General features: G+C 36.8%; 1 protein-coding gene across 6 annotated transcripts in view; it reads left to right on the forward strand.

The window, feature by feature from the left end:
- The window catches only part of PRKD1 (protein kinase D1), a 768,557-nt gene that overhangs the window by 626,847 nt on the left and 118,582 nt on the right, over positions 1 to 23,128 (forward strand). For all 6 annotated transcript variants that reach the window (XM_045569394.1, XM_045569403.1, XM_045569402.1 and 3 more), the window contains one exon: positions 7,576 to 7,714. In XM_045569394.1, the coding sequence (XP_045425350.1) occupies positions 7,600 to 7,714 (115 nt within the window). In that variant the 5' untranslated portion in view covers positions 7,576 to 7,599. The remainder of the gene's footprint in view (positions 1 to 7,575; positions 7,715 to 23,128) is intronic.

Below are 23,128 nucleotides of genomic sequence, written 5' to 3' on the forward strand. Positions count from 1 at the left end.
AAGACATAGACTGGAAGAAAATATCTACCAAACATGTAGCTGATAAACCACTTGTATCCAGAATATATAAATAACTCTTAAAACTTAATAAGAAAACCAACAATTCAATTTAAAAGATTGGCAAAAGAGTTGATCACTGTGCCTGTATGTGTGTGTGTTTGTGGCAGATAAGTACATGAAAAGATGCTGAACATTATTAGTTATTAGGGAAACGCAAATTAAAACTATGAGATATCATGATACCTGTTTAGGATATCTAAAACAAAAACAACTGACATTACCAAGTGCTGTCAAGAATGAAGAGCAACCGAAACCCTCATACATTGCTGGTGGGAATGCAAAATGGCATGGTCAGTTTGAAAATAGTTTGGCAGTTTCTTATAAATTTATCCAGATACCTGCCATACACCTTGGGAAAATAATAGGTTCACATAAAAACCTGTATGTGAACATTTATAGCAGTTTTATTTGTCATAGTCAAAAACTGGTACTAATTCAAATGTCCCTCAGGGGAGGAATGCTTACATATACTGTAGTACATTTGCGCAGTGTAATGAAACATTTCCCAACAATAAGAAGGAAGGGACCAAGGATACATGCAAAAATGTAGATAAATCTCAAATTCATTATCTAAGTGAAAAAAGCTAGACTCAAGATTATGTACTGTATGATCCCACTTATATGACATTCTTGAAAGATCAAATTATAGGGACAGAAAACAGATCAGTGGTAGCCAGGGGCTGGGGGTGGTCAGAGGACAGCTCGACTACAAATGGGCATAGAGAAATTTTGGGGGGTGATGAAACTGTTCCACATCTTGGCTATGGTGGTGTGTATACTGCATATATGGGATATGGTTATGGTATACATTTTCCAAAAGTTAAAGAAATATGCACTAAAAAAAGTGAATTTTAGTGTATGTTAGGTATACCTTAATTAACTATTTACAATAGCATAAAAATACCAAATATGTAGAGATGAATTTAACAAATATGTCCAAGGCCTGTACACTGAAAACATTGTTGAAACAAATTAATAAGGATCTAATAAATAGGAAGATGTATTTTACTTATAACAAAATATATGTCTCTGTATTATTAAAATATAGTTCTTCCCAAATCAATCTATGGATTCAGTGCAATATTATTGAGAAATCACAGCATTTTTTTTTTTTTTTAGAAATCAAGAAAGTGTTTTTAAAATGTATATGGAAAGTCAGAGGGCCTATAATATCCAAAACAATTTGAAAAGGAAAAAAAATTGGAGAGCTTATACTATCTGAATTTCAGGCTTAGGATAAAGCTGCAAAGATAAATATAATGTGGTAGTCTCATAAGGATAGATATATAGCTCAAACATGCACTTATCATATGGCCCTGCAATGCTGCTCCTAGGCATTTACCCACAAGAAATGAAAACATATGCCCACTGAAACACGTGTACATAAATGTTCATAGCATTTTTATTTGTAATAACTGTAAAATAGAAAAAAAACCACAGTGTCCATCTGTGGGTGAATGAATTTTATGCTAGATCAATTTAATGAAATACTACTAAGTACTGAAAAGAGATGAACCTCAAGTGAATATGTATTTAATATTAATGAATCTCAAAAACTTCATAATGAGCAAAGAAAGAAAGCCAGCCAGGAAAGAACATATTGAACATAGTGTAAGATTTCATTTGTATGAAATTTTATGGCAGACAAACTAATCTACAGTTACAGAAAGTAGATCTGTGCCTGAAGTTAATATTGTGGATACCATCGATAGCAATAAATTGGGGTTGATGAAAATGTTTCATGGCTTGATTGTGATTTTGGTTGTATGAGTATTGATGTTTGTCAAAACTGATAGACTTATATACTTATATCCATTTTTATTTCATGTAAATTATACTTTAATGAAGTTGATTTTTTTTTTATTTCAGAATACTTCGGGAATACAAATGTTTTGGTTACATGGATTGCTTTTGTACTGCTTGAGACAAAGTTATAAGTGTGCCCATCACCCAAATAGTGGACATTGTACCCATTAGGTTTGATTTCACCCTCCCGTCTACCGCCTCCCACCTGCTTGATTTCTGTTGAGTTTTACTTCCATCTGTGCGCGTAAGTGCTGTTCAGTTAGTTCCAATTTAATAGTGAGTATATGTGGTGTGTGTTTTTCCATTCTTGCGATAATTCACTAAGGAGAATGGTCTCCAATTCCACCCAGATTGTGATAAAAGGTATTAATTCATTTTTTAATAGCTGAGTACAATTTCATGGTATACATATACCACATTTTATTAATCCACTCATGAATTGGTGGGCACTTGGGTTGATTTCACATCTTTGCAATTGAGAAATACGCTACAATAAACATTCAAGTGCAAGTGTCTTTTTGATAAAATGACTTTTTTCCTTTGGTAAATACCGAGTAGTATAATTGCTGGATCATATGGTAGGTCTTCATTCTTTGACGATCTCCATACTATTTTCCACAGAGGTTGTACTAGTTTGCATTCCCCTGAACATTATGTAAGTTTTCCTTCCTCTCTGTACCCATGCCAGCATCTGTTGTTTTGGGACTTTTTGATAAAAGCCATTCTCACTGGGGTTAGGTGATATCTCATTGTGGTTTTCATTTGGATTTCCCTGATGATTGGTGATGTTGAGCATTTTTTCATATGTTTATTGGCCATTAGTTTATCTTCTTTTGAAAAGCTTCTGTTCATGTCTTTTGCACATTTTTTAATGGAGTTCCTGTGTTAGGTGCATAAATACTTAGGATTGTTATGTCTTCTTGTTGAATTGGTCTTTTTACTATTATATAAGGACCATCTTCATCTTTCTTTACTATTGTTGATTTGAAGTCTATGTTATCTGGTATGAGAATGGCTATACCTGTTTTCTTTAGATTTTCATTTGCATGGAATATTTTTTTCCATCCCTTCACCTCGAGTCTGAATGAGTTCTTGTGGGTTAGATGTGTTTCCTGGAGACAGCAGATACTCAGCTTGTGTTTTTTTATCCATTCAGTCAGCCTGTATCTTCTGAGTGGGGAATTCAAGCCATTCACATTTATTGAAAGAATTGATAAATGGGATCCTGTTGGGTAGAATCTTACTGCTCTGTTTTACCTCTTGAGCTGTTATGTATGGGCTCTGAGCTTTAGCTTTTGGCTGATTTTACACTGGTGGGTATGTATTGTGCCAATCGATGTATAATGCAGATCTGAGTCCTTCCTGCAGGGCTGGTCTGTTCTTGACAAATTCCCTCAGTGTTTGCTTGTCTGAGAAAGTCTTTATTTCTCCCTCACTTAAGAAACTTAGCTTTGCAGGATACAAAATTCTAGGTTGGCCATTATTCTGTTTAAGATGACTGAGTATGGGGCCCCAATCTCTTCTGGTTTATAAGGTTTCAGTTGAGAAGTCTGCAGTTATCCTGGTGGGTTTTCCTTTGTGAGTTACCTGATGCTTTGCCTTACGGCTCACAGGAGTTCCTCCTTCCTGTTGACTTTGGCCAGTCTGATGGCTGTATGTCGTCGTGATGATTGCCTCTTTGCAGTGAATCTCTCAGGTGTTCCTTGAGCTTCTTGTACTTGGATATCTAAATTTATGGCAAGATCAGGGAATGTTTTCCTCAATTATTCCCTCAAATAGGTTTTCTAACCCTTGTGTGTTTTCTTCTTCACCCTCAGGGATGCCTGTGATTCTTATGTTTGGCCTCTTTACATAATCCCAGATTTCTTGTAGGCTTTGTTTATTCCTCTTGTTTCTCAGTTCTTTATCTTTGACTGACTTGTTTAATTTGAAGTTGTCTTTAAGCTCTGTGATTCTTTCTTCTGCCTGATCTAGTCTATTCTCAAAACTTTCACTGAGTTTTGATTTCCTTGAATGAATTTTTAATTTCCAGGAGTTCTATGCGATTTTTTTTTAAATAATTTGATTTCTTTAGTGAATTTTTTATTCATTTCCTGTATTGTTTTTGTGGTTTCTTTGTGTTGGTTTTCCATTTTCTCTTGTATTTCATTCAGCTACCTTATAATCTAAATTTGGAATTGTTTATCTGTCATTTTGGTATCTTCATTTTGGTTGATATCTATTGATAAAGAGTTGTTGTTTCCTTTCAGGGGTGACCTTTCACTCTGATTTTTCATACTTCTGGAGTTCTTTCGCTGATTCTTTCTCATCTGGCCTCTCAATCCAGTCCTAGGGGTACTGGGCCTGGCTTGCAGGCCTGTCCCGGGTCCCAAAGATCAATTCCTCACTGTGCCAGGGAGAGGAGTGTTGGTCCTGAGTTGACTATGGGGTGTTCAAGCAAGTTTGGTGATCCTCTCAGGGTGCCTCGGTCATGCTGTCTTCACCTCTTCCCAGCAGTGTTAATTGTGTTAGGTACCCCACCTTAATCTCCAATATGGGGGGTGGTACTTGTGAGTATGAATCAGCTACACTCTGTTTTCTTGAGTTGGATGATGCTATGATGAGCCATAGAGTTGTTCTCCTTGTCAGTGGTTGATGTTTATATGACAGAGCCAGCTGCTGAGACGTTCTTTTGTGCCTGTGGTAGAGTCTGGTCCCCCTGGTGGAGTACTTGAATGCTCACACTTTAGGAGAGACCCTGTACTTCCCAGGGGGTTGCTTGATCTCTGCCACCACTGAGGTGGGGGAAGGAGCAGGGCAGTTTGTGGCTTGGTTGCAGGACTGTGAGAAGCTTTGCAAAGCCTTCATGGGGATCAGAAGTTGCTATTCTGGACACTAGGGAAAGCCACTGGTACGATGGTCAGGATAAACTCTCCAAACTGGGAGGCCTGTTCATGGGGGAAGGGCCTAAACACTTGAGTGCTAAGGTCCTGGCCTGGGATCGTAATGCCTTTATCCAGTAGCCGAGTTTTCTGTGGGGAGAGGTGGGCAGTCCTCCAAATTGCCAGTACTTGGACCCCCACAGCACACTGCCATCAATTCAGTCCATGTGTGCTCCCTCATCCCCCAAGTCCAGCTCTCAAACCTCCCCCTAGTCTATGTGTCTGACCCACTAGCATGCATCTCCATGAAATGCTGGTGGGTAGGGCATTCCAGTATTATGCACTTCTGTTCCAGTACAAATCTTCAGAGGGAGAAGAGAGGGTCCCACTATTTGTGGGGACCTGAGCCTATAGCACATGCCCACTAAAGAGAAATGACCCCTTGCAAAATTCTTGGCTCAAACCACACTCCCTGTTGTAATGAATGGGGAGGGGCTGCAGCACTCAGTCTGCCAGCGCAACTGAGTGGGAGCTGTTTGATTGTTATGGAACCAGGGGCTAGGCTATTCCTTTCTGAATGCCACACCTTTATCCAATATGGTGGTTCTCTTTGGGGGGGATTTCGTGCTCCCATATCCCCATTCCTTAGCCCCCCACTACACTTTCCTGTGGGATATATCCATGTGAGCTCCCTTACCAGCTGAGTCCAGCTCCCTGACTTCTCCCCTGCTCTCTCGAGTCCAGGGTGCACCGAGACCAGCTTGCTTATCTGAGCCACTGGCCTGCGACCACGCAAAATGCCAATGGGCAGGGAGTTCCCAAATTGTACAGCCCTGTTCCACCACAAGTCCTCAAGGGGAAGAGGTGTGGGTGTCACTCTCTGCAGACACCTCAGACTGGGATGCGCACCCACCAGAGAGAAATGGCCCTTGGCAAACTTCTCGGCTCAAACTACACTTGCAGTTGTAATAGGTCGGGGAGGGGCCACAGCTCCGGGTCAGCTGAGCTCAATCTGCTTTATAGGTTGCAGTGGGTAGGGGAGGTGCAACAGAGGAAGCGTCTGGATGGGAGAAAGCTGGCATTCCAGCCTCTCGTGGCACTCTGCCAGGTGGTACCCCTCATGGACTGCCCACACTCCTGGGGCTTGCTAGTTCACCCCACTGTTCTGTATTTGCTGCTGCCTGTGCTCATGGAGGGTGGAAAAGCCTTCAGTAAAGTTGGTGTCCTGCCGTTCAGCGAAGGTATACGAGGGGGAGAGGAATCTTCTCTTACCCTTTCACTGGGCTCCCAGCCTCTCTGGGTTTGATCCTTGCCAATATCTTCTCTTTATGTTCTTCTTTCTCAGCTTCACAGTTTTTTCGTGGGGTCCCAAGCCATCTCTGACATTGCTCTCTATGATCCGCACCTGAGCTGCGAATCTTTTCCCCTCTCCTCTATCTGATATCCTGCCTTCCCTCCAGGACAGTCCGACAAATGATGACTCTAGTCGGTTGTCTTGCCAGAATCTCCCTGATTTTAAAAATAGTACATAAGCTATGCATTGGCATTGTTTGTAAGGTGGGGAAGTGTTATTTCAATTTTCCCTTTGTTTCCTTGTACTCTAATAATATTATTGGAAATATTTCAAAAAAAAAGAGCTAAGTTTTTTTTTTTCCTGTTAATTAGCACTGTGGAAGCAGTGACATCATTTTAGCTGTTGTGTTTAATTTAAGGAAGTCAAGTTTACTAAGTGACATGCAGAAGTGGTTTTAAGCCTGGTCATCAGCACAGACTTTTAAGAGAAAGAGGATGTTCTGATTATATTTATTTTTAATTCATATAAAATGACACATGAATGTAGCCCATAATTTTATGAACAAAAAAAGGAAAGAGAAATTTACAGTTTATTGTGTTTATTTTCAGAAGGTGTGAGATTATGGACATTTCTCCCTGACAATAGCACCTTAAAGTCTACATATATTGACATAAGTATCAGACCCTTCACCAGTTCCAGAATCAATAAAGATAATTTTCTCTTTCCCTGACTTAGAATATTTTCTACTACATTATAAAAATCAACCTACATTATTAAAAAATAACAATCTTTAATAATTATATGAAAAAATCATATACAAAAAAAGACCTCTTTTTCACATCCCAAACTAGCCTAAGATGTTTGTTTTAATGAAAATCCTTCATGCTGGTGCAGATGTACCTTCTCTTACACTGCTCATGATACTGTGGATTGACAGATTGCATGAAAACTAAAAGGGATGTAGTAGGGACAGCAGCAGAAGGGAGAGCTGGTTGCCTCCTCTGGTGCTCTCCTAAGTCAAAGGATCTCTAGATAATGGTGCTGCCCACATGCAGAGCACATTTAGATTTATTGAGTCATCTCTTACTTTTGAATATGCTCAAACAGATAGACCTCTTTTTTTTGCAAACAAATTGCCACAGTTATGTGAAATAGAATTGTAATAAAGTGACTCCCATTTTTATGTTATTGGGTAGCTACAAAGATTGTGTGAAAATGCACATTTCTTCCCACCTATTATATTTCTTAACCGTCTTACTGCCAGGAACTTCTTTGAATCTTATCTCATATTCTCTTGTTTTCTTACTCTCTAATTAGAAAGCCACTTGGTTATTATTGCCCTGATGATATGTGATTTCTTTCCTCCTGATTTGCAGTTTTGTCAATGTCAACTTTGCCATTCATTTAAGAAAAGTTTTTAATGTTCTAGATACATTGAACTTTTCTAATGAACTTATATTTGTGGCCTGACATTTATGTATTTTGTTCTTAATTTAAAACAAAATATTTAGGAAGATCTTGACATTTAAACTATTGTATTATTTGTATTTGCAGTTCCCTGAATGTGGTTTCTATGGAATGTATGATAAGATTCTGCTTTTTCGCCATGATCCTACCTCCGAAAACATCCTTCAGCTGGTGAAAACGGCCAGTGATATCCAGGAAGGTGATCTTATTGAAGTGGTCTTGTCAGGTAGGATACTTTTTTTTTTCCTATTCATAGATTAATAAATTGTATTTGGAGAATTTTGGGCATATGTTTTTAAGGTAGCACAAAAAGCATATGTCAAACTCAGCCCCGGTAGGAGATTTTGGAACTCTGTATACATGAGGAAGGGAAACAAAGGGTTTCCCTTGAATTGGCTATTTCCACACCAAGCACTGTCCCAATTACATCTCCCAACTTCACCCTACCTCTCCACCCCCTCCCAGCCCCCAAACACACACACACACACACACACACACACACACACACACACACACACACACATCCAGGGCTTCGAAGATTCAGCACCTTGAATCATATGGACAGCAGCAAAAGCAAACAAAAACCTCAACAGTGCAGCTAAGGCAGCTGTCAGGGCCCCAGTGTGCTGAATGTATAGAAGTCAAGAAATAATAGCAGGACTAAGAAGACATTACTTATTACAGTCAGAAGTCCAGTAGCTATGAGGTAAGCCAAGATCAAAGAGGAAGCCCAGGCTCAAGAGTTAAAGCAGGTCAGGTCATGCCACATGATACTAGTTAACTCAATGGATCCATTTCCATCTGCTTACGTTTAAGTTTCTTGTTTAGAATTTAGGAGTTAGTGATAGGACTATGCCTAACCATACAGAAAGAAAAAATGGATGTATTTAACTTAACAAAAAAAAATCTGCTAGAGAACAGCTGCATCAGGGGTCCTTACAATTATGGTCAATGCAGTGATCACGAAGATGTCTAGATTTTTATTGTTTATTTTTGTGAAAAATAAAGTCATTATAGAGAAACTCAGCTTGCATTGTTCCATTCCCCTCTCTAGCCTTCTTTGCTTGCTTTGTCTTTGACTAAAGGAAATACAGTAGCATTAATGATTCTAGAGTTCATTTCCTCAAGTTGCACAACTTGTTCAGAGCCCAGTACTTGGCTATACTGATTATAATTCAGTTTATTTTTGTTTTATTTACTTTTCTTTGGTTCAGCCTAATTCACTTTGTGTCTTTATTGTTTGCCTACCATCGTGTGAGGTCCTGGGATTGCCACATTTTCATGGTGTAGATGGATCCTATAAAATAACTATTATGCTAGATAAAAGTAATACTTTTCCTATTGTTTATAGGGTTGTCTATTGCTAAATAAATAAACCTAAAAAGCAAAAGCTTTAATGGTTTCTTAATTAAATTTTTTGAAGGAATCACTTGCTTTGCCTGGTTTCTCCTTTTTTCTTTTCTTTGGCTCTTTTGGCATTCGCTTACTGCACCTGGGCTCTCAAAACTAGAGACTAGATGTATTGTTTTCTAAGTTTCCTATTTCTGAACACTAGGGGCTCCCTGAAGTAATTTATTCAGCGAAGTCATGCACTGGATCAGTATAATTCATATTAGACTCATAGCCAGGCTGCTTTGCAAATAATGCAATGTGTTTGATGAGTCCTTTTTCCCTGTGGCAATATCCAGAAATATATAAGGACTTTTAAAATTGCATCTCTAAATTTAATTTTTTCCCATTTTACTTTTGTTATCAAGCATTTTATAGTAGTAGACAGATTGGATGCAACCTGTATGTGGGTGTGATTGTGTAGGTGATGGCTGCCTATTTCCACATTGACCTGATACAGCCCTTTAGAGTTCCCTTGCTTCATGAGGAACAGCATTCTGCTTTTCCTCTTCCCATCTTTGCAAACTGAGAACGTCATTGTGCCTTTGCCTCACTTCTCTCGCCATCCACTCTTTATGTCCCATCTCTCCTATCTCCCTGGCCACAATTGCTGGGAGGGCATTTAAGAGCAGCCCTTTTCCTCACCTGCTTTCCCAGCACCAAGCTCAGGAGGGGCCTTATTCTTAACAGCTATATTGTTGGTATGTAAAAGGAGCCACTCTGTAACAGTCCAATTCTAATTTTGAATCACTTAGTCCCACTTCCTCAATGTCATTGAACCCTTAGTTATTCAACTATGTATATTCAGTTACACACACACACACACACACACACACACACACACACACACATTCAGTTATGTTTGGATCTCGTGCACTTACCTCTACACATCGTTGGCAGCGGTATTCTCTGGCTCCTCTCCCACTGCAATGCTTAGCTTATGATTTGCTCAATGAATGTTTAACGTAGTCTTTGAACCTCACTGCTCCATATTAGAACCCTGTTTCTTTCCCATATTTCTTACCTCTTTTCCCATACTTTTTTTAGGCCCTGAGTCCATTGTGATCAAATGCTTGATATTTCTTCCTTCTTCCTGGTCGTTTCTTACTTGCAGCCTGACTTTCCTGAGGTGATGCCCCATTCCCTTCAATCCAAGAGGCATTGCCTCTTATTTTCCTCCAATCTTAGGTGACGAGTTCAATGAAATAATACTCTTCTCATTTTCCAATGCCATTTTTGGTTATTTTCTGGCCAACCCTCCCTCTAGACCAAAGATGTCTATTTTACTTATTGTCACCTTCTTTATAATATTGCATTAAGTTATTTACTTCCTTGAAGACTCATTTCCATTTAACTATGGCAATAACCAGTGTCAGACTCCTAATCTTGCTTCCCATTTTATGTACTGTTCATCCTTGGTATTGTTCACACGCACATTTATGATCCTTTGATTCCTCGTTACTTCTTTTTGTAGTCAGTCACCCGTAGTACCATTCCTGGCTTCACCAATAAGGCAAGGCTCCAGCTGCAACATCTCCACTTGGTGCCACTCTTCCTTTCTAACTCTTGCCTGTCCATCTTGCCCATTTCTGCCAAATGCATAAACCGGTTCCCTGACTTTTTAACCATATTTCAATCACTAACTACATGTCATTTTTGACTGTATTTTCCCTTTCTCTTTCTGTTCTAATAGCTTGTGGCCCATTATATGCATATCTTACACTACCTTGTTGCAGTCTCAATGACTTTGTAGGTACTAGCAGGGTTCACTCTACCTGTTAATAATCTGAAGTACTTTACTGTCCATTTTTGCCATTCCTGTTCTTAAGCCACATGTGACTACCAAACACACAGTCTACTGCCTGCCTACCTGGCTAAATGCAGATCCAACTTTTATCTGACCTTACCATTGTTCAGAAATCTTCTTCCCTCACCCCCATCCTTTTGTGATCATAGATATGAGGTTCTCAATGAACATGTATGAATTCATTGAGTGCCTGCTCGCTATCAGAAGTTACCACGTATGCGATGTTTTGTAAAAATATCGATTTGTTGTAAAAATATTATTTCTAGATGAATCCCCATAAGTAAACTAAAGTTCAGGTTTTCTTGAAGTGAGAAGGATTGTGCTATGTTACAATTTGAAGCAAGACAAATGATAGCTATTAGGGCACTTTAGGCCATGGGTACAGGGGAGCTTGGATGACATACTCATGTCTGACCCAGTCCCTGAAGAGGATGGGTGCTATGATTGCCCTGGGATATGTGCTGTTTCCTGGAGGTGTGGTTAAGGATCAGTTTCATCTAAACTGCAGTGGGTCAGGAGGGTAGGAGAGCAAAAAATGGGACATTCCCTCTAGTGTATTTTGACAAGTTTTACAACATAAACAAACTGTGGAAATCTTCCTTATGAAGACTATAGTTTTAATGTTAAATTTTATTTATCCAAATTTTCTCTTTTTCCCTATCACAAATTAATTTTTTTTTTAATTTCAAAATATTAAGAGGGTATAAATGTTTTAGATTACATGGATCACTTTTGTAATACTGAAGTCCCAGCTATAGGTGTGCCTGTCACCCAAATAGTGTTCATTGTACCCATTAGTTAGGTTTTTCTCACTCCCTTCCTCCCCCTTCCCCCAGTTGATTTCCACTGAGCACAGGTGTGCTCATCAGTTTCTCCCAATTTAATAGTTAGTACATGTGGTATTTGTTTCTCCATTCTTGAGATGCTTTACTTAGGATAATGGTCTCTAGTTCCATCCAGATTGTTGCAGAAGTATTAATTCATCTTTTTTACGGCTGAATAGTACTCTGTGGTGTACATATACAACATTTTATTAATCCACTCATGAACTGATGGGAATTTGGGTTGATTCCACATGTTTGGAATCGTGAATTGTGCTGCAATAAACATTCGAGTGCAGGTGTCTTTTTGATGAAAAGCCTTCTTTTTCTTTGGGTAGATACTCAATAGTAGGATTTCTGTATCAAATGGTAGGTCTACTTTTAGTTACTTGAGGAATCTCCATACTGTTTTTCCTAAGGGTTGTACTAATTTGTAGTCCCACCGAGAATGTATAAGCATTTCTTTCTCTCTGCATCCACATCAGCATCTATTGTTGTTGGACTTTTTAATATAAGCCATTCTAAAATGGGGTAAGGTGATATTTCATTATAGTTTTAATTTGCATTTCCCTGATGATTGATGACTTTGAACATTTTTTTCATATATTTATTGGCCATTTGTTTTTCTTCTTTTGAGAAGCTTCTGTTCATGTCTTTTGCCCACTTTTTAGTGGGATTGTTTGTTTTTTAGTTGTTGACTTGTTTGAGTTCTTTGTATATTCAGGATATTAGCCCTTTACCAGATGTGCAGCTTACAAATATTTTCTCCCATTCTGTAGGTTGTCTGTTTGCTTTGTTGATTATTTTCTTAGCTGTGCAAAAGCTTTTTAATATAATCAAATCCCATTTATTAATTGTTGTTGTTGCTATGATTGCCACTGAGATTTTAGTCATAAATTTTTTGCATAAGCTGATATCTAGAGGAATGCACCTAATGTACCACATCAAGGAACTAGAAAAGGAAAAACAAACCAAATCCAAAGCCAGAAGAAGAAAAGAAATAACAAAGATCAGAGAAGAACTAAATGAATTGGAAAATAAATGAACAAAAAATACAAAGGATTAATGAAACAAAAGTTGGTTCTTTGAAAAGTTAAAAGAAAATTGATAGACCTCTTGCTAGATTAACCAAGAACAGAAGAGAAAGGACCCAGTTAAGCTTAATCAGAAATGAAAAAGGTGACATTACAACTGATACTGTGGAAATACAAAACATCATTTATGAATAATACTATGTAACTCTCTATATGTATAAACTAAAGAATGTAGAGGAAAGGGACAAGTTCCCAGAAACACACAATTTCTAACACTCAACCACAAAGAAATGGAACTCCCAAACAGATCAATAATGAACAGTAAGATTGAAACAGTAATAAAAAACTTCCCCCCAAAATAAAGCCATGGACTAGATGGATTCACAGCTGAATTTTATCAGACCTACAAAGAATACCTGGTAACCATAGCACAGAAATTATTCCACAATATTGAGAAGGAAGGAATCCTCCCAACTCATTCTATGAAGCCAGTATCACCTTGATAGCAAATCCAGGAAAGGGCACAAAAAAAAAAAAAAAGAAAAGAAAAGAAAAAGAAAATTACAGACCAGTATCCCTTATGAATGTAGATACAAAAATCCTCGATAAAATACTAGTAGGCCAGATTCAATAGCACATCAAAAAAATAATCCACCATGACTGAGTGGACTTCATCCCAGGGATGCAAGGATTGTTCAACATATGTAAATCAATAAATGTGATTCATCACATAAACAGAAGCAAAAACAAAGACCATATGATCATCTCAATAGATGCAGAAAAAGCATTCAACAAAATCCAGCACCCTTTCATGATGAAAACCCTCAAAATCTAGGCATAAAAATAATATATCTCAGAATTATAAAAGCCATATATGACAAACCCACAACCAAAATCCTCCTAAGAAATGGAACAAGACAAGGATTCTCACTGTCACCACTTCTTTTCAACATAGTGCTCTCTAGCCAGAGCAATCAGGCAAGACAAAGACATAAAGGGTATCCAAATCAGGAAAGGAGGTCAATCTATTGCTTTTTGCTGGTGATATGATCTTGTATCTAGAAAACCTCAAAGATTCTACCAAGAGTCTCCTGGAATTGATAAATAAATTCAGCAAAGTTTCAGCTTACAAAATCAATGTACATAAATCAGTAGCACTTCTATATACCAATAAGTCAAACTAAGAGTAAAATCAAAGATTCAATACCATTCATAATAGCTACAAACAAAATAAAATACTTAGGAATATATTTAATCAAGGAAGTTAACGATCTCTACAAGGAAAACTACCGTGTAAAGAAATTGCACAGGATACAAATAAATGCAAAAACATATCATGCTCATGGATAGGTAGAATCAACATTGTTAAAATGTCCATACTACCCAAAGTGATTTACAAATTCAATTCAATCCCCATCATATTACCAATGTCATACTTCACAGATGTAGAAAAAATAATTCTATGCTTCATTTGGAACCAGAAAAGAGCCCGAATAGCAAAAGCAATCTTAAGCAAAAAGAACAAATCTGTAGGCATCACATTACCAGACTTCAAACTATACTACAAGGCTATAGTAACCAAAATAGCATAGTATTAGTACAAAAATAGAGACATAGATCAATGGAATAGAACAGAGAATCCAAATATAAAACCATCTACCTACAACCAACTTATCTTGGACAAAGGAGACAAGAATGTACCCTGGGGAAAAGAAGCCCTATTTAATAAGTGGTGCTGGGAAAATTGGATCGCCACATGCCAAAGAATGAAATAGGACCCCTGCTTCTCACCACTCACAAAAATTAATTCAAAATGGATAAAAGAGTTAAATGTAAGGCATTAAACCTTAAGAATCTAGAGGAACATGTAGGAGAAAGTCTTCACTCTGTAGTTTGACATAAGCATAATTTAGTTCTTTTTATATTTAACTAACATTCCACCCACGGGAATATTTTCTAACATAGGATTGCAGTAAAAAAGAGAAAAAAACTGGAAAAAAAGAATTTTAATGAAAGTGAAATACTTTTGTCTCTTCAGACAACATTAAGAATTTTCTTCTGCTTATGTCATTTTTCTCCTAAAACCTTTCATCATCTCTTAACCACTTTGGGAGTTAAAAACTACCAGGCTGCTCTTGGCTAATTTGCTGAATTTTTTCTCCCACCCTTTCTTTGTGAAAAATGCCACTTGTGTGAGCTAGTACATTTAGACCCAGGAAGCCAGGAAATGATTGCTCATGAGTGGATGAATTGGGTTTTGGAGGAAAAAAATTAATAACTGCATGAAAATTCCCCACCACACATATCCTCACCACTGGGAAATTCTCTTTGTTCAGCTAAGAATTGGCATTATTACTATTGTTATGAAGTAGGAAAACACAGCAAATGGAAATTTTTCTTACCAAAGCCAAAGTCAAGTTCAAGTGTTTGGTACTGAACTGTAAAATAAGGGTCATAGAATGTATCTGAAGCCTTCCTCATGATGGGTCTTTATCAGATTTTGATAATTCAGTCTTAGCAAAGCAAATTAATAACAGGACTGCATTTAGGACTTACTTTTTGTTTGTTTTGGGCTTGATCTCTAATAATTACCAATGTGTATATATGTATGGGTGTTTGTGTATGTATGAGTGTGTGTCTTATAGGTGCTTAAATGGAGAATTGACTAAGACTACAAGAATGCTCAGATAAAGTCACAACTCTGAAGTCTGAGAGATAAATGTTGAATCTTTCATTTATAGTAAACATTTATGTTTTTTCTGAGAATTTTTTCATTATATTTTTACAATAGATTATGTTACACTATATTGTACTTTTGCAGAAAGCTATTTCCACAGGTAATTGTTCTTCACTATCAAGACACGGGAGCCTTGTTAGAAAGCTAGTGCTGTGGCCCAGGCAGAGGAGTTGTGGGCCTATTCTCAGGCAGTGACAGAAGAGCTGAAAATGAGGCAGAGAGCTCATGAAATATTTTAGAGGTAAAATTAAAGAGACATAATAATCATTTGGGTATAGTTGAGGAACGAGAATGAAAAAATGAAAAGAACTCTAAGGAGAGCTATAGCCACCTGAGAGTGATGACATTTCTTTTGTCCCCCCATCCTCAGTCTTGCCCTCATACATTGTTCCATGTGTTTGCAGAATGGTTCAGGGACTTCTTTGAGGGACTAAGGAACTAATGTCTTGGGCATGTAGTACCATCAGTTTCTTTTGTGATTTTTGTACACGTTGCAAAACCTCTGAGCTTCAGAGTTTTTTTAATCAAACTAGCTAAAAATATTGTACTGTGCTAATATTATTAGTACATGGATTCCATGTAGTTTTTTAGTCTGCAATTAAAGTGGTGTGCATAATGATTGAGTATGGTTTTCAGGGCCAGACCATCTGAATTCATATCCTCTATCTATTTTACACCAGTTACATCTTGGCCAAGACATTTATCATTCTGTACCCCAGTTTCCTCATCTGTAAAATGGGGATAACACTAGCACCTATGTTGTCAATTTGTTGTGAAAATTAAAATAAATTAATATGTGTAAAGCATGTCAGAGAGTCTCTACAGATAGGAACTGCATGATAATAAATGCTAGCTGTTATGATTGCTTCTCCTCCTTGTACTCTAAAAAGCCTTTAACTGTGATGTTTACAGTTACTAAACATACCACAAAAGAGAATCCCAGTCCAAAAACTTTGAGAAATGTTGGGTTAAACAACTTTACAGGAATTCTTTATTGCAGGAGTCTTCAGAACTTTGGGGCATGCTAATAGGAGAATAACTCTCCAAGATCACTTCCCAAGTTCACTTTGTCAAAGAATACTTTCTTTCTCCTCTGAACATCTGATGAGTCTTGGTTGAGTGGTCCATACTGGAGATACTGCCTTGTGCCATGCTCATGGACCAAATGGTCTGAGAAGGCGATCCAGTTTCTCAGAAACCACTTCTCTCTCATGGAGGGGAAGATTGAGCCATAGAAAAGTAGGAGTTAGAAAGGATGAAATCTTTGTTTACATAATATCACAGCTTTTGAAGCAGTTTACGTAAGTAATTTTGTTTCCTTCACAGTGACTCTGGGAAGTAGAGAAGTCAGATATTTGACAAGCCACAGAATATAAATTACAACTTGCCTACATCCTACAGAGAATAGGGGTAGTATCAGAGCTCAAATCTAAGTATTCAGTCGCTGTTCACACCATTTCACCTATTATTTAGCCCTTTGAACTTGAACCAGTAAGCAGAAATACTTGAGGACTTGTCCAAAGAATTCCTACTACAGTAGGATAGTTTATATTGCAGGGAACCATTGATGGTATTTGTGACAACAAAAACAGTGAGCTTCAGGATCCACTGACATAACTTTTATCACAGACCATTATCCTCCTCTGCCTCATAAATACATCAATATTTAATCCATGTACTCAAACTGTAATGAGGTTAAGAAAACCCTGAAGGCTCTTCTCTATAGAGTTGTAATGCAAAATGTGGAACAAAATAACAGTACCACTGCTTAACGAAGATCCCATTATAATCTTATGATTCTATTTAAAATTGAAGTAGTGTCTTAGGGTCACTCTTCTTATGACCATGTTTTTCTTTTACCAAGATTTGGTGCCTAAAACACAAACCAGAAAAAAATATATGATAACAACATTCTATTTTACGTTCCTCCTTTCTTTTATAGACAGTGTAAATTATTGATTTTATATGGCATCATGCCAGTTATATCTATTTGTCTTAGATACAGTACATTGCTTAGCAATGTAGCAATGTTTATGAAATATAGGTGGAAGAGAAAAACCCCAATAATGATATGTTAAATCACTGCATAATTATTTCCCTAAGAATACATTATATAGACATGGTTTTGTTTGTTAGCTTTTAAGAAAGAATTAATTACGGGCAGCACCTCCTCAGCCCTAATACTGCTTGGGTAATTAAGGTTGTAAAAGACCTGGGCTTTACTAGTCAATTTATATTTTTTTTTGTGGTTTTACTTGGACATCTAAATGTCCCTGGCTGACTAGTGCCAATTCCTATCCAACTGCAGTTGCAATTATCTGTGCAAGTGGTTTTATAACAATGGAAAATTTAAATGTAAGATTACCGGTCATTGCTCTTTTCTCCTAAGTATGACTTACGTTAAGTGTGTCTCCAGCATTTTCTTTTTATGATTGTTAATATTAATTCTCTTTCCAATCTTATTTTTCAAGTAAATCTGGTTTTAGTTTCTTTGTGCCACACTAAACCATTTTTGCAGAGAAGAGAATGCAGACAGCAGGTAGATTGGAATGTTTCCATGGACTTCCCACATTTCCCCACTTGTGACTTAAATTGGGATATGGCGCTTGGAGCACGTCTTTCTCATTTTAATAGTCTTCTTGGTCACTTGTCGCTTTGTGAAGTGGATCCTCCAGGAAGGTATGACACAATAGGGCGTTGCTTCTGTATCTTCTTTGCCCCAAGCACTCCTAAGTATAAAGGCAGAAGGAAGACATTCTCTCCAAGTCAGATGGAGAATAAGACAAACCTAAGTGTTCTTTGAAACCTCTTATTTCATGTGAAAATTTTATGCACATTTTGCATTCTGCTGCATTATATTTCTCCTGATACTTAGTTTTGAATAAATAATATCTCTTCTCCCATGTTTGCTCAGAAATAATAATGACAGTAGTGATGGTGACATAAGGATATATAGCATTTATGATGTGTTAGAAACTGTTCTAAGAGCTTCACATATGTAAACTCAGAAATATGCATCATATTTATATTATGTCATATCTCCACATAGCTTTAATTTAGTAAATAGTTTATTTCCAAAGACTTTGGTTGGAGTTTCAGAGCTGCCATTTATTTCTTATAAAATATTTGGCAAGTTGCCTGATTTCCCTGGGTCTTGATCCATCATCTGTAAAATAACAATAACATCGCCAATATAGGTTTGGGCTATAGATTTCATGAGAGTAAATAAAAAGCATTTCACAAGGTGCCTGCCAGATGTGAAGTAGTCAGCCCTCCCACCTCGCCTCCATCCCACTGGATTTCATATTTCTTTTATTTTTATATTTTTATGTTTGAATCCCTAGGATCTGGTATATCACATGCAATGAATGTCTCTTTGTTGACTGAATGAATGAGTACTTAAACTAATGAAATGAACAAACCAACCAACAAACAAATGATTAAATTGATGTTCTATATATGATATCCAAATATTCCTGTTGTTCTGTAGGAATTGAATTTCAATGTCTAACATTGACTCTCCTTGGCCTAATCTATAAATAAAATTAATATTATCAGCTGATTAATCCTTTTTTCTGGACTCTTGCAAAATATTATCGAAAAACAATTGTTTTTTAGAAATTATTTATTTATGGAAAGCCAGTCCAGCTTTTAAAAGATTGCCGTTTCTTTCACAACATTTCTCTTGTAAAATGAGACTTAATTCACAGAATCGCAGTTGTTTTCCTATCTAATTTCTACAACTCCTGTATTGTGCTGTTCATCATGTCAAGTAACCCCATTTGCTATTGGACTCAATCCACTCTTCCTTGAATCAGTTTTCCTGAACCTTGTTCTTTTCTTCCTAAGTATTCTTGCTTTCTTTCTAAAATGTATTCAGTAATCACTCCTTTTTGATTCCTCCTCCCAATACTAATCTCACTTGATTTCATCAACGTATTGATTGTCTCTTTCTCACTGGACCCTCTGTTTCATATCTGCATTAAAGCTCCTAAGAGGTGGCCCTGAAGCTGGCCTTGGGCTCTGGCTTTTCTGTTTCAGAGTCTGGAAGGAATGAGGATTGACATCCTGAGGTTCTGGCTAACTTTTCCTGCTGCTTTCCCGTCCCCTCTTGCTCCTGACATCGGAGCTCTGTAGCTTTATTCATCTAGCAGAACAGCTGTTCCTGCCTAAGGGTCAGTTGGCAAGACCTATAGGAAAATTTGAGTCATGTGCTCCAGAGCTAGAGTCTAAATCTCCATAGATCTCTGTTGGTGTTCATACCGTGGTTTTCAGGGAAGGACATATCAAACTCTTCTGTTCACACAGAATTAGCCTAAGGCCCTAGTTTTTCACCATCTGGTTAGTGGATATCTAGCCAGAAATCATAGTTTCTCCTTCCCTTCTCTTTTCATCTATTACTGTGCTAATTGAGGACAGTATTATAACTGTCATCCAGATAAACAGGAAAAGAACAGTAAGGCAATGAAAATTGCACAAAGGGGATTTTCATCTGTACTCTCTGGTTGTTTTGTAACCAAAAATTCCTTATATTTGGTTCTTAGGGTGAAATTTTAGCAGTCTCATGTTTGTAAGTATTCCCACATTAAGGCCTCTATGTTACAACAGGAACTCAGAGGATATTGCATATTAAGAATCCTTGGAGAAAACATAGTAATACATTAGCCTATTCTGTTTACTTTTTATATTAATTGGCTTATAAACTACATGCAAAAAGTCTTATTAATCTACCTTATTTACCAGATTTGACTGTGAATTGTTTGGGGCTTATTTCCAAAAAAATCACATTCCATGTCAGAAATGAAGGCTTGAGACATAGGAGATACTGAAATAGATGAGTTACAGAATCTGACCATAATAAGAAAAATGTTTTAGGCAATAATAGTGCCTTGTAAATAGGTATTCCCATGGCTCACTTTTGTGAAGAGGTGATAGGCCTTTTTTTCAGGTCAGAATCTTTGAAGAAATTATTAGTTTTCTGGTGAGTTGGACAATACAAAATTCTTGTGCTCTAGGCTTAAACTAGAGAACAAAAATATTTGGTTTTTATTTTTTTCATTTGTGATAAAAATATGAAATTGTATTGATGAGAATTGGTTGAGATATGCAGTCCAGCCATCCATCTAGATCTGCACTGTTCCGTGTGATAGCCACTAAATACATGTGGCTGTTTACATTTCATTAATTAAAATTAAATTAAATTAAAATTCAGTTCCTAATTCACACTATGTATATTTCAAGTGTTCCATAGACACATATGGCTGATAGCTGCCGTATTGATATAGACCATTTTCACAATCAAAAAAAAATTCTATTAAACAGAACAACAGATAAAGCAAACTTTACCCAAAAAGAAGTCACAAACCTGGATCACAGGTTTGCACACACATGTCCTGCAGAAATGCTTTTACTGAAAGGATCTCTGATGTGACATATTGAATGATATTAATAACACATTTGTAAATTTTGATAGCATATTTATTGGAGAAATCTCATGGAAGAAATTGTCCACTAAATCAACCTGTGCTTTCCCTATCAGATAAATTCCTCAGACCTTAGTACCCAAAGCAGCTCTATTTTATGAGTAATGTTATTCTTATGACATCTAATTTTTGTTCTTGCTTTGCCCTTGGACTCTCAAATCTTAATTTGTGGGCCACTTTTAATAATGGCACATGTCAATACTGCACCTCTTTTACTATACTAGCAGTATGCAGTTTCTCTAGGGTTTTAAAATTTCTGTATCTTATTTCATTGTGTGCTACATAGAATACTCAAGTGATTGAAAGCACGGGCCTGGAACTAAACTGACTGAGTTTAATTCTCAGCTGTACCACTTACTAGCTGTGTGGTGTTGGGAAAGTTATTTAGTGTGTGGGTGCCAGAGTTTCCTCATCTTCAAAGTGAGGATTGACCATAATAATAATGTAAAGCATGTGGCATGTCGCCTAGGACAAAAAGATGTTATAAAATCATCTTAGAAAGAAAGGAGATAGGGAAAGTAGATAGGAGAAAAAGAAGGAAATGGGTCAGGAGAAGCAATACAGCATTATGGTCTGATATATAGACTATTTATACAATTTATGAATGGCTTTGTTTTTTTGTTTTATCTCACGTTTTTCTAAAATATATGGTATAAGTTATGGTCACTTACAGAAACATATAATATATAATAAAATGTCAGTGAATAGCAATAGATGTTTTCTAAGTTTAAAAAGGCAATATTTAGTTAAGTATGTAAATTCTAGAATATTCATTTTAAAACAGTCATAAAACTTTACACTTATACTTCATAAGTTACTTTGAATAAGATGAAAACCTGCTTTTGAAGGCCAGATCTTTCTTTGGTAAAGTCCCTGATGCTTATTCACAAAAGAATCATCTGGGTTTGGGAGAAATTTACATAGTAGCATTTTGAATGCAGTTTTTAAAATCTGTTGGTCACGATTGATCAGTTAAGGTCATTATTGATGTAGAAGGTTTTATTATCTTATATGGATAGATTATCTTTTTTACTGTGAGGGCATATTGGAATACCTTTTTGACTTCTTCCTATTTAGTGATAATCTCCCTTAGTAATGGGAAAAATTATAACACATACTTTATTTCCATATTCAGTTCTCTCTCTCTGCCTTTCTTGGTACACACAGAGACACACACATGAGGTAAGATCCTAGATGAGGAAAGGAAGGAAAGGCAGAGTTGTATTTACTATCAAAATCAGTAAGAAAGGTCACTGAAGTCTGCTTGCATTAACAAAGCCATTTGGAGAATGCCTACTGAATGGCTATCTGAAGACTTCATGGGCATGAATAATTTTTGTTTGGGGTAAAAGATTGGGCTTCACTTGAAAAGCTGCCAAATATCCCTTTTTGATGTTCCATGATTGGTGGCACATAGCACTTCAGTTCAATAACTCAGCCATGACACCATCTGCCCAAAACTCTCTTTCTGCTGGTTGGCATGTCATTTATTTGCTTTTAACATGCAACCCATATAAAAATCCCTCATAATCTGCCAAAATTAGAAATGCAGCTGTTTTAAGTCTTAAACAGCAATAGCACTATTCATTATGCCAGTATGGAGGAATAAAATAGAAAGATGTATTTGAAAAGAGCAATGCTACACCAGAATGTATTTGTACCTTCACTTTTTTTAACATTTAAGACATCTACAGTCTATTACTCTTGACTTTAGGCTTAAAGTCAAGTCGACACATAAATATAGCAATATCTCCTTTACTACATATGGTTTAATACAAAAATTGGGATTCGAATCATCTCTGAATTATGTTTCATGTTATAAAGCAATTTCAGCCTTTCAGTTTCTAGAAGATGAAAATTTCTGGCTAACCCTGAGTCTCATCTTACTCTATTTTTATTTTCCTTAGCAGGTTTTTGAGGTTCTGATTATTATAACTTGCTAATTCTGAGAACATTTATCATGTAGAGCTGTGTGGAGAATTCTCAATGAGACCAAACCATTGGTCCCCTATTTAGAAAAAAAAAATGAAGAGAAAGAAAGATTTTTTTCCCCACATATAATCCTGTGATGCTGAAAAACAAAAAATAAAACTAAGGCAAAAATCCACCACTGGTATGCTGTCAGAGATTATTTAGGAATGATAAATGTTAGGAAACAATAAAGATCTGGTATGGATCACTTCCCAAAGACACCTTTCTTCACAGTGATTAGATATATTTGTTCTGAAATGAAATTTGAATAGTCTGAAATTGCTTTGCTTCATCTTTTACTCTTTGATAGTTATATAAGTTTAAAGGTCTAAGTTGAATTCATTTGGTTGTGTGTGAAGGTTGATCCCACATGGGCTCTTTCACCATGTGACTTTCGT

The sequence above is a fragment of the Lemur catta genome, chromosome 1, assembly GCF_020740605.2.
Source record: "Lemur catta isolate mLemCat1 chromosome 1, mLemCat1.pri, whole genome shotgun sequence".
Taxonomy (NCBI): domain Eukaryota; kingdom Metazoa; phylum Chordata; class Mammalia; order Primates; family Lemuridae; genus Lemur; species Lemur catta.